The sequence below is a fragment of the Sinocyclocheilus rhinocerous genome, unplaced genomic scaffold, assembly GCF_001515625.1.
Source record: "Sinocyclocheilus rhinocerous isolate Xijiao unplaced genomic scaffold, SAMN03320098_v1.1 scaffold512, whole genome shotgun sequence".
Taxonomy (NCBI): Eukaryota; Metazoa; Chordata; class Actinopteri; order Cypriniformes; family Cyprinidae; genus Sinocyclocheilus; species Sinocyclocheilus rhinocerous.
This window is the reverse complement of record NW_015638979.1, coordinates 516,557-532,005: the sequence shown is the minus strand read 5'-3', so window position 1 is coordinate 532,005 and position 15,449 is coordinate 516,557. Positions and strand designations below refer to the sequence as shown.

Here is a 15,449-nt window from a genome sequence, read left to right as displayed (position 1 = left end):
GCTGTCGGTGAGTCTAGTCTGTTTGTGCCTCGTCAAATCTGTTCATGTCAAGTCTGTTCATGCCTCGTCAAGTCAAGTCAAGTCAAGTCAAGTTTGTGTATCTTGTTTGGATTATGTTTGGATTTTGGATTTCACCTTGTTTGAATAAAACTGCACTTGGGTTCTCACTACGCTCGCCTTCAGTGGACTGAATCGTTACACAAGGAAAAAAAACAACAACACAAACTGTGGTCAATTAACCATTTCAAAGTGTGTAGGCCTATATACAGATAGTCAAAAGTCTGGCTCTGTAAAAGTAAAACTGCATGTGCACAAATGCATTTACTGTGCACTATACAAGTTACACTGGCATGTTTGGGTGGTGAAACTATGTGGTTTGTTTCAGTAAAATGGCAATCTCTTAATTTCCTGTAGGTGAACTGCACTGTTTGTCATGAAAACCCTAGGCAACCTCTCTCATCTTGCATGTAATGACTGACTGAGTGTCCATAAACAAGATATTGTAATCATGCACACACTGTGTAAATTTTACAGAAGCTCAAATGAAGTGGTGTACTTCACAGAGTCAGCAGCTTTTGTAATGTTAATTGCCATGGAACTTGTTCAACGAAGCGCAGAACGGGCAAAATCATCCATACAGCATAACGTTGCATAGCTTCCTCCACCCTATTAAGAATATCATCAAGGGCATCTTTATTAAACTCATAATGAAAACAAGCAAGGCCACAATAGTGACTAAGAATACAGTTGTGCTGAAGAGAATGGAACAGTTCAGCTTTATTTCATTAATCCTGCGTTTATAAATTAATAATGTATAGATTATCAGAGGCATAGACATATTAGCATTCCTTCAGCCAATAAAATTGAACTGTTGGCTTTTGAAAATTGTGGTGTGGTGCCTGCATACAGTTTTATTAAATCAATATGAAACTAACACAATTATGTAAGAAACAGGACAATTGCAGAGTTTAGGACTACTATACAAACATATCACAAAGTGTAATGCTGCGATTGACCAATCAGAATAAAAAAAATCCATGGAACCGTGTAATAAAGTCTATGCTAGGGCAGGGTGGCATGACCCGCAACGGTAGAAATTTTAACCAGTAGAGATTTTGCTATACGTGGAGTACATTTACATGTGCATTCACATATAGTGATTCCATTTGTTATCCAAAGTGACTTACAATGAGGACAATAGAAGCAATCAAACCAACAAAATAGCAACAATATGTAAATGCTGTGACAAGTAGCAGGGTAATGCAAAAATGCAGAGCAAGATCTTTCTCAAACTAGCCAAGATGAGGAAAGTGCATTGGCTCGTTTAGTTTACACTCGAAGTAGATTGGTCTCTCTAAGCGAGATCCCAATTCGTCGGTCATCCGACGTGACGTCTCCGTTCCCTCCTTCAGGGAACGAGGGTTACCATATGTAACCGAGACGTTCTTAGTTAAGTGGTGAAATGCAAAGTGACATAACATAATTTAGCAGATGTGTCATCAGGTATGTGGATACTGCATATTTTATAACAGACTGGATTGTGGCTCATCTACAGAATTTGAAGTTAGAATAATCTGCTGGTTTGTGTAAAAGTATCAATTAACATAATAAAAAAAGTATATAATAAAAATGAAATAAATAAAACATTAAATAAACATTTAAAAAAATATTCACTTTTTTACCTTTGAATTTCAAACAAAATTAAACTCTATTGTGACAAAGACTATGATACAACATTCATGCAACTCAGGCTCAATGAAAATTCATGTTTGTTGTGACATTTCGGCAACACCAATATTACATACCTTACTGCACATTTCACAGTGGTTTGGTTTCAAAGTGAAATATCCAGTGAGTGGCACTAAAACGTGCATTCAATATGTGACTGTGGCCACGTTTTTATGATGTTGGTTAAGGTACGTATTGCAGTGTTTTTATTCTGTTGCTTCAGGTACGTATCGAAGCAGTTCAGAATTCAAATGTCCAGTGAGTGTCACTAAAACTTTAAAGCTACATCGTGTTGGAAATTAACATACCCCCTACACCAAACCCAACCATAAACATTCCCAATAGTATTAACGAAAGAATTCGCTCATGCATACGTGCTATTTTAACTTCTTTCTACGCGATTTTGACCTGTTTTGTCGAACCGTAGTTTCACGGGATTCATACAGGAGCTCCAAAAACCAAGTAACTACCGAATATTGCGCCAACTACAGAGCCAACCTACTGTGTTAGAAAACCCAAATATATGTAGCTGTATATGTGACGCTAACATTCAAAAGTGTCTGTTTTCAAATCTCGCAGCATATTAAAATTGCTTTGAAGTCATGACATAATATTGTGCAAGTAATTGTGTGAAAATTAGGCTTTCTTAATCTAAACTTTGGACCTCTAATTCATACTTTTTGTAAAAAGGAATACAAGTTGTCTGAGTTTTACTTAAACTCTAGTGGTTATTTCAACTGGAAACTGCAGTGATTCGTACATATAGGTACTTTTTTTTTTTTTTTTTCAGTTTTGCAGAAATGTAGGTAGAGGCACATATTTCAAATGAGCCTGGGTAGAATTCATACCATGCTCTCGCATGAGCTAAATCACTACTTACATACTAAAAAGCAGTGAGAACTTTACACATTTTACCTCAATTATTTTATCTTGTCTAGACCTCATGGCCTGCAGTGAAAGAAGCATATTAGGTCGTTTCTGCTTAGATGAACTGACGTGTTCTCTTGTTTTATGTTTGCTTAGATTTAAGTGGGGGACTGTGTTAGAAGTGTACTTACAGACTGCATTTTTGTGACTTGTATCCTTGCTCGGGAGCATTTTCACCCCTCTGGATTTCAGCTCGATGGCCTTCTTCACTGTTGGGAGAGGGTAAAGGTGAAGTGTGTGGAAGTGGAAATCACAATCCATTTATACAGTTAGCAAAGCCTGTCAAGTGCCCAAGAGTGCCAACACCTCATTGAATATGAGCAATCCTCTATGAATCAGTCTTGCATGGGCCATCAAAATAAGACTGTCCTGATGGGCAGAGGTTTTTTTATAATTAGCAGAGGTATGACAGATCTCAAATGATGTGCACACTTTGTTATCTGAAACACAACTATCATTGTGGCATGCAATTATTGGACACCTACCAATATTTGCATCATCTGGAGCCAATTTAGATTTCAAGGCATTTCTGAATTCAGTCCTGTAATTATGCCATGTAGGATACCAATTATTAGCATAATTTCCTCTCTGTATGGCATCTGCCCCATCAGCAGTGTTGGGGGTAACGCATTACAAGTAACGCGAGTTACGTAATCAGATTACTTTTTTTCAAGTAACTAGTAAAGTAACGCATTACTTTTTAATTTACAAGAGAATAGGTGGCCAGTTCAACCATACTAATAAGCAAAAATTACTCTAGACAAACATTTGTGTATCTTTTTTTTATTGCTGTAGTGTGTTGAAATATCTTTTTCTGCATTCTACTGTACGGACGTAAATTTACTTTCCCTTCAGCCTGAGGCTTATTCATTTCACTTTTGGTGTGAAAAGGCTTTTATATTTGCCAAAAATAGAACTTTTTTATTTTAAAATCAAACAAGCAAGCCCTGTCCACATTTAAAAAAATAACGCAAAAGTGACGTAACACATTACTTTCCATAAAACGTAACTAAGTAAAGTAATTAGTTACTTTTTATGGAGTAACGCAATATTGTAATGCATTACTTTTAAAAGTAACTTTCCCCAACACTGCCCATCAGTAGGCTTTAATACAATAACAAGGTATTTTAATAAATATGATAGACACAATAAAGCAATGCGGCAAAATGTGGCGATTATTTGTTGTGAGAAATAACCCCTTTAAATGTATTTAAAAGCCACCCTTGCTATGCCCTCAAACTGCCACAGATTTTGGGGGGAAAAGGAAATAATGTTATGCACTATAGCATTTTGTTTCCATTTTTAACTGAATTCAAAAATGTAGGAGATAAATATTGCAATTTTATACCAAACATTTCCTAAATCTATTACTTATCCCAACACTGTATAAACACACATGGTGTTAAATATTAAAGGCCTAAATTTAAAATGTATATATTTGATTTGCAAATAAAATTTCCATCCATTTGGATTACACAGTTTTAATATAAAACTATTTAATATAATCCTTGTGTGAATCTCATACAATTTTTTTTATATTTGAATGTTGCTTGTTCCACAGCTACCCATATTTTACCATGTTCATACTTTTAAACTGAGTAAGTATAATTATTTTCATAATTAATAGCATTTTGCATTTTCTGCGCATTCTGGATTCATGCATATTCTGCGCATTCTGGATAAATGCATTTTTAAAATATATACTGTATATATTGTTTTAATAAAATCAAGTAGATGTGAATAGTTAATATGAAAATACACCATCATTTATTTATTATTTTTGCAATAGCTTCTTCAGGTGTGCTAAAGTGTGATGTTGGTCATCCATATGCTAAGCAGAGGATTTACATTCATCTGACGATTCAATCCAAATTGATGTAAATCACTGTAGCTATTTCTAAGTGGTTAATCTGACAGTGTTACAACCGTCCCCATTCTTACCTATTCATGCACTAAGACTGTGGCCATTTTCAATCCATTGTAAGCATGCACATAATTTGTAGTCTACACTAATTGCAATACTTCAACTGTGCATATATTTTTGTCATATAAAAAGAAAGTGCATTTATAGCCAACACTCTAAAATGTAACAAATTCAACAAATCCCCTGAGCTTCCCCTGAGATTCACAGCATCCCTCGCTTATTATGCAAATAGAAAACACGATCATAAACGCATATCATGAAAATGATTTAGAAGCGCCTCATCTTGCGTTATTCACGTTAGAAACATGAATTCCCTCACTACTGTCGTGACTGATTTCCCAAATATAAACAGGGGGTAGGGGGTGGGGGGCGTTCAGTGGGATGTTGTAATCATCATTCCAGCAATGTGTCTGCTCATTGAGTCACTTAGACAAGCCAAGATGTCATTTTTAGCTACAGAAGAACACGCCAAGGGATGTGCTGTCTTTCATTGCCAACTGTCCCAAATCTGCCAATGAGCGCTCCTCTCCTCCAATGTCCTACACACACTGACCCCTTACCTTGATACTGGGCACTAAATCCTTTCCTCCGATGGTTGCTGTCAGACGTGAAGTGAAGCCGCAGCCAATTCTTGCTACTGATGACAGGGGATGGCAAATTCATTCCAGTCAGCCTGAAAAGAAACAAGATTTTCATTTCACTGAACAAAAAGGCGATTAAAATCAACTGTACGATCAGCTTCATTACAAAATTACATGACATAAAATAAATAAGAACACAGTTTTGCACACATATGGGTTGCAAAAAACCTTTCATTTGATTCAATGAACATTGAAGTAGATTCACATAAACAATTCAATTGTAATTATTTAACCACTCCCTAATCTTATTTTACAAACATATACTTTATACTGTGTTGGAGTACTAATTAACAACAGTTGTGGGACACCCAACAATGGCCATTTGAAGATTAAATTAAACTGAGAATAGCGAATAACTTAGCGCTAACTTCTTTTGTGAGACGTGCTTCTTTCTAAAACGCATCTTGACATATGGATGATCACCATCTCACGTTAATAGCACCTGGAGAAGTCACTGGTAAAATAAAATTTAAATTTAATAACACTGACTCCATTGTGAGAGCAAAAAAAAAAAAAATCTTGCATTGTTTTCCTCAACACAAGCTTTGATGTCATTAGGATTCCTTCTGTTCTTTACCTGCTGCTTTTTCTAAATACGTTTTTTTTCTTTTCTTCTCATACCCCCCCCTCCATATTCCAAGGTTCCTATTAAAACTTCTCCTTCACCTCGTGAAACTCAAGGTGTGTAAACTTTATGTTTCCTATTGTGTGTGTTCATTTTAAGGAATTATCCTGCAAGGGTTAGTTTGAAGCCATGACGGTAATGGTTTGAAACACTAGTGTGATTCGCTACTAGGGCACAGCTACAGTCCTGGAGCGAAATTTCTTCATCTTTTATCTTTGTTTTTCAGATTATCTGGTCCCAGTGCTTGCCAAACCTTCAAACGGAACGACTGCAGAGGATATTTATCTGAAACATTAAATCCGACATTCGAAAGGAAGTAGAAATGGTCACAAATCAAAGACGTAACTAAATCCAATCAAAAGCTACACAGTCTTGACAATAATCATTCATATCCTTAACAAGCATTAATGATGGCAGCTACAGCACAGTCATTAGCGTATAATTTAATATTCCATCCCAAATCAGAGCTTCATCTCCTTGATGAGGAGAGTATTTTGTTTTTGGCACTGAGATCTGAGAGGAGTCTGATATATTCTCTGTGTAGTATGAATGTGAGTGAATCTCATGAAACCTGTCGAGAACATGTCCGGGTCACATTTCTTAAAGAAAGCAAAGCTTATTTTCAGCTTAATTTGTATGCAAAGTATAATTTAGATTTCCTTCTTTTGATTCAGGGGTGCTTTTGTGAGATTCACCTTTATTTATTTATTTACTTATTTATTACCAAAGCTCAATTAATTTTGTGGGGGAAATAAAATCAACAAAATGAGCTAATTACAAACAAGAGGCAGGCCTGTGTTCCAAACACTAAGCTGACAGGGTGTTTGGTGATGCTGAATGCAGTAAGTGAGGTAAACCATGTCTGGTACAAAACTGCAGTGGCTTGCAATTGACGCACGCTGCTGTGTGAAGCCCTCATTTCTTTTCAAGAAAGTGGAGTTCAACAGTGCATGAAAAACAGGTTGAGCTGAGGAGGCAAAAGAGTAAGAAAGCAAAATGAGTGTGCTTTACAAGAGGCAGGCAACAGGGAGAGAAAAAAAAGAAACCCTGACAAAATAAGACTGCTTGAAGAGGCCTGTGCAGATAACACAGAAGCTAAAACACTGGGAGGAAAACAGCTAATGCAAAAATTTGTGCTGTCAGTCGATTAACAAAAAACGAACTAAATAAATAAATATAAATATAAATAAAAAAATTTAAATAATTAATCACATTTTTTTCCTGAAATTAATCACGATTAATCCCACCTAACATTAAAGTTTTTTAAATATACTTTTATATTGCAATGATTTCACATTAAATCTTCAAATTAATGTAGAAACAACATAAAGACAGTATATTTTTAATATTTGTTTAATGGCATCTTTTTTATGACTGAAGGCGAGTATCACTGATACTAATACTGATCTCTGTAGGAAACTGTTCTTTTTTTCCCCCTAATAGTTAACCATTGACTAGCCATTCAACAGTATAATTGAGAGCTATTAATTTTAACATTCATTAGACTTAAAGAAAAATAACTACTTCCAATTTAAGTGAAATTAAAACAATCCTCAGATAAACCTATTATAATAAATGTCATATTTAGCTGTGCCCTTCAGCAAGTAGGAAATATACAGAAATTGAATAGTTATCAAATAAGTTATCAAACACTAAATTCAAAATTAAATATACTGTAGAACTATACATAAGGTTTCTTCCTTACATCCTAAGCTACACAAGTTATTGATTTCGTCTTTTTTCTTTTGTTCTTTAATTAATCACAGCAGCTGAGCTATTAGGTTATTTGGCTGCTATTACTTTAAGAGCTGCTGCTGCTGAACCTGACGTGGATCTGACACGCATGCTCGTAGTTTCATTCACGCTTTAATATGAAATGACACAGACTACAGTGCGCCGCCGTATTTGTGCATGCAATTGAAGCGCGCATTCTACGAGCACAGTATAACAGCAGACAGGACAAGAAGATTCATTTTTATTGACATATGGCTTAACAACATCTCATCTGACCGCAGTTTACTGATGTTCTACTGAAGCTGCCTCATCACCTGTACCGTTTCTGCGCTCGTTTGACTACCGCCTGTCGCTGAGGTGAAGTGGAGTATGCATCTGAAAAGTCTCCCGTTTGACGTTGTCGTAAAGACATTCTGTGTCTAAATAAACACAATTCTTTTCAAGAAATAAAGAGACAGAAGCAGCAGTTGAGTGGGGTGGCCAACCCTAGCCCCGACCGTCCCTTCGTTAAATGCGTTAAATATTTTTAACTCCGTTAAACTGGAAAAATTAATCGCTTGTGTTAACGCTAATTTTGACAGCACTAATAAAAATAAATAAAGTAATAAAATTAAAATTAAAACAATGAGATGAATGTTCAAACTAGAATAAACTGATTTATTTCATTGTGCATAGATATTTGTTTGTTTGTTTGTTTGTTTATTTATGAATTAAATAATTTACATGTAAACTTCAATATTATGTGGTGAAATAATTTTTGTTTGGTAGCTTTTACTGTAAAATTAGCAAAACTGCCCATGTCTTTAAAAAAAACAGTAGCAACAACAATAATATGATATTATACTGGTCTATTATACTCCATATATTACAATACACATTATATATTAACTACTTTAGAAGTAGTAGTAGTAGTGTTTTTGTTGTTGCTGTTGATGTATGTATTATATTGATGACAATCTGATAAATTATGATGCTGGGTTTAGAAAAGTCATAAATAAAGATTGTGTTGAGCAGCTGAAGAGATCTAAGGTCTTCAAAGAGAATGGCCTTTATTTTATTCACAAGTTGTAGCCAAATTTATTCAAGCTCTGGCAACAGAGTCAGAAAGGTCAAGAGAGCAGGCCCACTTTGATGACTGCTGACAATAACTGCTGAAAATGAAGTCCACAGACAACATTACGAGCAGCACTGGCAGAGGGGAGGGAATAAAAAAAAAATCCTTTGAATTGCAGATTCCGACTACATGTTCTTTCAAAAACCCAAACCTGATTCCTTCAAAAAATCAGTGAGGTTTACGTTTGGCATCAAAAAATGTGTATTGCATTTGAACAGTATCAATGGATTAGTTTTTGGTCAATGTATTAATGTTGATGCCGATGACAGCTGGTTAATTTTGTTGTTGTTGTGATCATATCAAGTTCTGAGAATGGTCATGAATGATTATTTTCATTGTAGAATAATATGTATAAAGAAAACATAAAGCCACCAAGAATTAGAACCATATTAAAGTTTTAAAAATCCTTCTGTTTTTTTATTTTTTTTTTAAGAAAAAAAGATGAGGAAATAGTGTTTTCTAAAGAAAATAGTGTCCACACCACTATATTGTATTCCAGCTTTGTTGCTAGAATTCTTTTGTATTTCCTTTTACAAAAGAAATGTAACATTTCTTTCATCAGGGCATACATACACAAATGCAAAAAAAAAAAAAACTGTTGGGGTTTTATAAGTATCGGTGAATCGATAAACTAAAAATTATACACAAATTCTGATCCTTTGATGCATCAAAAGCAAAAACAAAAAACAAACAAAAACAAAACAAAAAAACATTATAGTTAGTGATACTGGATGCAATGGAAAGTAAACTGATTTCCTATTCTACTGTGACCATGATTAGCCAATGTAGCTGTTATCTGATTAGCTTGAGTAGACAGCATATTGAGTGCGGATTTGTGAATACATTTAGATGCTATAAACATTTCAAAATCCACAAATGCTTGCAGTGATCTAAAAATGCACCAGAATGCACCTTAACTTACTATACACTTATGGATCTCATTCTACTTATTTGATTTTTTTTTTTTTTGTAAATGTCTTTACATTGATTTGTGCATCATAATCTATTTATCTGCAATATTATCTTTAAATAGCTCACCTGATTTGCTCAAACGTAGCCAAAAGACAAAACTGTTATTATTTAAAACTTCAGTGATTTAAAAACATGTAATTGTGTTGCTAATAAAAGGGCTGTCATGAAGTTTGATTGGCGATTAAGAGCCATACAAATCAATGTGATTAATAATTTATTTTTGTGTGTTTTCTTCATATCGGTTGAAGTGTAAAGTTGCTTACAAATTCAGAGCAAAACGCATTGCTAAGTGGTGCTAGTTAGTTGCTTACTTGCCCACTCAAAAGTGTCTGTCATTCAGATCCCTGAATCATGTGCCCCCTTCAAAGTGAGTTCTCTATAGGACCTCAGGGATTTTAAGCCTAGGGTTAAAATCCAATCTTTTAAAAAAGTAACATTGCAACTCTCCACAACAAGCCATCTTTCAAGTCAACAATCTAGTATCAGCCAATCATCAGTTTCAGCCCCCCAAAAAACAAAAAAAAAGCCAATGAAATGGTATGGAAACTTCATATCAAGTTTATAGTGAAAGTTATCAATATTATCACACTATTGTTAAAATGTGCTAGAAAAAAGTACTGATACACACATCAAAATAATTTTACCAAGTTTAATATTTAAAACCAACAGATGGATAAAATTAGCAGCATTATGGGCTGTTTGCATACACATTAAACGTTTTATGAAATGATAAATCTCACTTCAGCCTTAAAACAATTATTAAGAAAAGGGATGATCCAAAATGATAATTTACATTACATTTAATCATTTAGCAGACACTTTTATCCAAAGTGACTTACAAATGAGGACAATAGAAGCAATCAAAACCAACAAAAAAGCAATAAAATGCAAGTGCCATGACAAGTCTTGGTTAGCCCAACGCAGTACACATAGCAAGTTTATATATATACATATATATATATATTAGTTTTGTTTTCTTTTTGTTTTCTTTTTTTAAACAAGCAGTTAGAAAACGAATAAAGAGTGCAATTGACAGAGGGTCCAGTGTTTTTTTTTTTTATATATATATTAAAAAAAAGAAAACAAATAGACAAAATAGAATTAGAATAGAGAGTGCTAGATTTAGAGGGTCAAATAAAGATGGAAGAGATGTGTTTTTAGCAAGCGGCAACCTTCCGGTCTCTCTCATGAAACCAACACGGAAGTGACTAAAACTGCAATTCATCGACTGCAAAAGGGAGTCAGTCCCATAGACTCCCCATGTTAAAATGCCCAAATTTACAGCAGAAAAAAATATGTTTACAACCTGGTACAAAAAGTGGTTGCCCTTTAAAAGGGAGTCAGTCCCATAGACCCCCCATGTTAAAATGCCCAAGTTTACAGCAGAAAAAAATATGTTTACAACCTGGTACAAAAAGTGGTTGCCCTTTATGACAACTGTGAGGGGGGTGGATTTTTTTATAACTCATCCGTTTAAATTATATTAAGCCTTAAAGTTCTGCATAATTAAGGGCGTGGCCACTTGAGTGACAGGTGGATTGCCGCTGCTGTCCCCACTGTCGAGATTGGTGGGCGTGGTTTCAGCAACCAGCTCCTGCCTCTTTGCCCATTTTCGATTATCCGGGAGTGACGTGCTGCCAAGATGGCGGCGGCCGGCTCCGCCCACTTCGAGCTTCAAAAACGCTCTTCAGAAACCTACGGGTGACGTCACGGACACTATGTCCATGTTTTTATACAGTCTATGGTTTTTAGCCATTTCTTGAAGATGGCTAAGGACTCAGCTGCTCGGATTGAGTTGGGCAGGTCATTCCACCAGGAGGAAACAGTTAATGTAAAAGTCTGTGCAAGTGATTTTGTGCCGCTTTGGGATGGCACAATAATGCATCGTTTACTTGCAGAATACAAACTTCTAGAAGGCACATAAGTCTGAAGTAGTGAATTAAGGTAAAGGGATGCAGAGCCAGTGGTGATTTTGTAGGCAAACATTAATGCCTTGAATTTTATGCGAGCAGCTATTGGTAGCCAGTGCAAATTGATGAACAGAGGTGTGACGTGCATTCTTTTCAGCTCATTAAAAATGTATTTTGCAGCAATCTTGATCAAGGATTATTAGTATTTTATCTGCTCAGTGAATAATTCCAGATACTGTATTATCCAAATTGATTTGATTTTTAGAATACAAATTAGCTTATTTTCCATCAAGCAGTTATTTTATGTGTATGTATGTATGTATGCATGTTGTATTTATTTATTTATTATTATTATTATTATTATTATATAAAAAAGGCAGACAGGACATGTAAAATGTACATTCACTCTCTGACAGTAGGTGGTACTTATGGAACAGCAGAAATAGAGCTGTTTTCCCAGTAATCGCTATGAGGGACGGAGAGCGATACACTCATTCTGAAGTTCAAGCACAGTAATGTGGCCAGCTGCACATTGTCTAATTCCTTATACCAGTGGTTCCCAACCCTGGTCCTGGAGGCACCACAACACTGCACATTTTGCATGTCTCCTTTCTCTGACATACCAGTTGCAGGTCTTTGAGTCTCTACTAATGAGCTGATGACCTGAATCTGGTGTGTTTGATACGATGTGATCGCTCGGCTCCTCAGCGAAAAGCTGAATATGCGCTGCATCTGCTGCCTACTTATACTCACGCTGTGATCAGCAGCAGCTGGAGGATATAATCGCATGTCAATGTGCATTGGCTCGTTTAGTTTACACTCGAAGTAGACTGGTCCCTCTAAGCGAGATCCCAATTTCGTCGGTCATCCGACGTGACGTCGAGAGTGACCGACTGAAAGGGAACTAAGGTTACATGCGTAACCAGAGACGTTCCCTTTCGATTGCAGCTGATGCTATGTGGAACAAACAGTGACTACAACACCACATTTCTACTGTAGCATGAACCAGCCTCTGTGGGCAGAATATGCCAAAAATAGACATATATTATGGTAGTATACCACAGCATGAACCGGGGAGGTTGCACAAGCACTTCACAACAGGCGTTGGGAAGATGAGATTACAATGGTCAGTGCGGACTAATTCTCTTGCTCAGAAAAATGTGTCTTCATTCCCCTGGTAAGTCCACAATTCAAATGGCCAGGCGCGTGCACTGCTCATAACTAATATTGATTGTTCCAAAGGAGGAATCGCCATCATCGGCCGTGATCGGACCCCCTTGATGATTTACGTACTCAACTACCTCTGTCTTGTCTAACTGAATGACAACATAGCAGTTTTTCAAATCTCTGTGAAAAACTCTCAGAGGCAAACACACCGTGAGCAGTTGTAAGTGATTGATTAGCCATGCTTGTCTGGCACCCATCCTAGAGCCAAAAACTTGACAGCCGTTGGATTGAGCATGCAAGCCCAAGCTAGATGCATCTGTGATGACCTCCTGGAAACCTGCCACATCACAGCCTTTCTGATAAAAGCAGCAATGCAGCGCATGTCTGAACAGCTGGAGAGCTGACTGCATGTGCCCAATAGTGTTGGGTCGTTCTTGAACGATTCGTTCATTTTGAACGAATCTTTAATGTGACTCGGGAAGAACGAGTCATCTCGGGGAGTGATTCGTTCAGTTGCACATGCGCAACATCCTATAGGTTCTGTACTGGAATTGGTCAAGTAGTTCACCTGTTTCGAGTCTTCAGGTTTTTCGAGTCGTTCGTTCATCACGTGACAGCCCCATAAGCTTAACCTATGCAGTCTGAGCCGGAAAGAGACTTAATAATAATAACCAACTCTTTATTACCTTTGTTACAACATTCAGTGTTATGGAAAAGAACCATAATTACAGAAATTCACTAAGTAAAAAGCTACAATTTGAGACCAGAAATGCATTACGTAACTAAGAGTAAATAATAATTATAATAATGATGATAATAATAATAATAACTATGCACCCGTTTGTAAGGAAGCTTGTAATTTAACTAATTTCTCTATCCAATGTTGTCACGTCACAACATTTTAATTCTATTTTGCTAAAATTAACGAAACGACTCGAAAAAAGATTCGTTCATTTTGCTGAACGAGACTCAAAGGTCCAAGTCGGTAAAATTATCCGAACTTCCCATCACTAGTGCCCAACTGTTAAATATGTACACATTGTCACTCTTGCTCGACTCTTGCCTTTTGCAACAACCTCTATTACGCCTTTCACAAGAAGGTTGTGGGTTTCTGTATGTAACAAACGGGTCCTACAGGTGAACCGTGGAGGATCAACCACCACTGAAGTGAGGCGGCCACCTTGGAAGTTGGTTTACATGGGAAGATTTCCCATGTGCTGACATGATTGGACTGTTAAGCACATTGGATGAACACATCTGTCTTTCACACTATGCAGCTCTCTAAAGAGCTTGGTTTCGGCATCGTTTTTGTCCATGTGCTTAAGAAACTTTGGCTGAAACTTTTGGAGAACAAGTGTGAAACGACAAGCCAGCTTGGAAGGAACAAGCTCGGACATTGCAAGAGAGATGGCCACATAACCTTCTCCTGATCCATCAAAAACCTTTTCATGCACTCCAATTCAAGGTCGGAGATTGTCTCAAGTGTACTGCACAGGCGTTAACACTAGATCTGGAGAGTGTCGTGTATGTAGGACCTCTGCCAGCACAAGCTCCACACTGCAATCTTCACGTTCAGGTCCTTGGCTCCACTCACTCAGGTGGAGCAGGGAAGTGTGGGAAGCAGGGATGTCCATCAGAATGAGGGCAGCATCTAAAAAATGAAGGCAATTGGTCTCAACCAGAGCCACTTTACACAAACAGGTAACCAAAGGATTCCCAGACATGTAACAGAACGAAGGAATCACAGTCCTAAAGGAGAAACATTCTAAGGTAACTATAGAAACTAAGTAGGTAACCTTTTCTACTTCAATAAAGCCTAATTATTAACAAACATATTTTAAAAATGTCATAATTATAAAATAAAGGATAAAATGCAGGCTATGCAGCAACAAATCAAATAATTGGAACACTGCAAAGACTCTATGACATAAACACACATAGTGTTGGCCATCATATTTAGCAGCTCCAGACCAAACATTGATCAGGGAATAAGTACTCACTGCCCTTTTGGAGTCTTTTTGACTGATTTGGCATCTCAAAAAAAAAATAAAATAATTTGCAGCGAGATTTCTGCGGTCAAAATATACTGCTCATCCCATTAAAAAAACTGGCCAGGGTTTCTTTTTAATGCCACTGAAATGGGATCAATACTGAAAACGCTTCTGAATGTCATGGAAGAGACTTGGCCATAGCTGTGCCTGTGAGGCTAGAATAACTCAGTACATTGTCTTCACACCTGTGTCACATGATTGTAAAGCTCTCAAACATCCTCTTGGACAGGAAATGTATTACTTAAAGGGAAATCAATACCTCGACAACACAGCAGTGTCTGCTGTCTGTAAGTTTAAGTTTCTCCTATACTAAACATTTTTTTTACAAGCTCAGTTCACTGCAGTACAAGGGACATGTATGTAAGTGTGTGTTTGAGTGTGTAACTTACATGAAATGGTCGAACATGCATGATATTTCTTCTTACATACAGTAGCTGAAATGTTTTTGGCAGCCCGGAGGGTTCTTGTGAGATTTGGCCCTAGTTTAAGTAATGTTCATGTTCTCCAAAGAATGTTAATTTTCCTTGGGTGACAGTAACCCATGCCTGTCGGTATAGTTGAAATTATCTGAGAAAACCATGAACTTGGTGCACTTAGATGATATAGGTAAAAAAAAAAAAAAAAGATTTCCATTAAAGCAGGTACTCCAGCCATAC

The 15,449-nt window shown here is 36.6% G+C and overlaps 1 protein-coding gene across 1 annotated transcript in view; it reads right to left on the bottom strand.

The window, feature by feature from the left end:
- LOC107750749 (CUB and sushi domain-containing protein 1) overlaps nucleotides 1–15,449 on the bottom strand; it is a 495,842-nt gene that overhangs the window by 177,975 nt on the left and 302,418 nt on the right. Inside the window, exons 6-7 of the mRNA XM_016566272.1 lie at nucleotides 5,140–5,252; nucleotides 2,787–2,864 (exon numbers count right to left, since the gene is read on the bottom strand). Of these exons, the coding sequence (XP_016421758.1) occupies nucleotides 2,787–2,864; nucleotides 5,140–5,252 (191 nt within the window). The remainder of the gene's footprint in view (nucleotides 1–2,786; nucleotides 2,865–5,139; nucleotides 5,253–15,449) is intronic.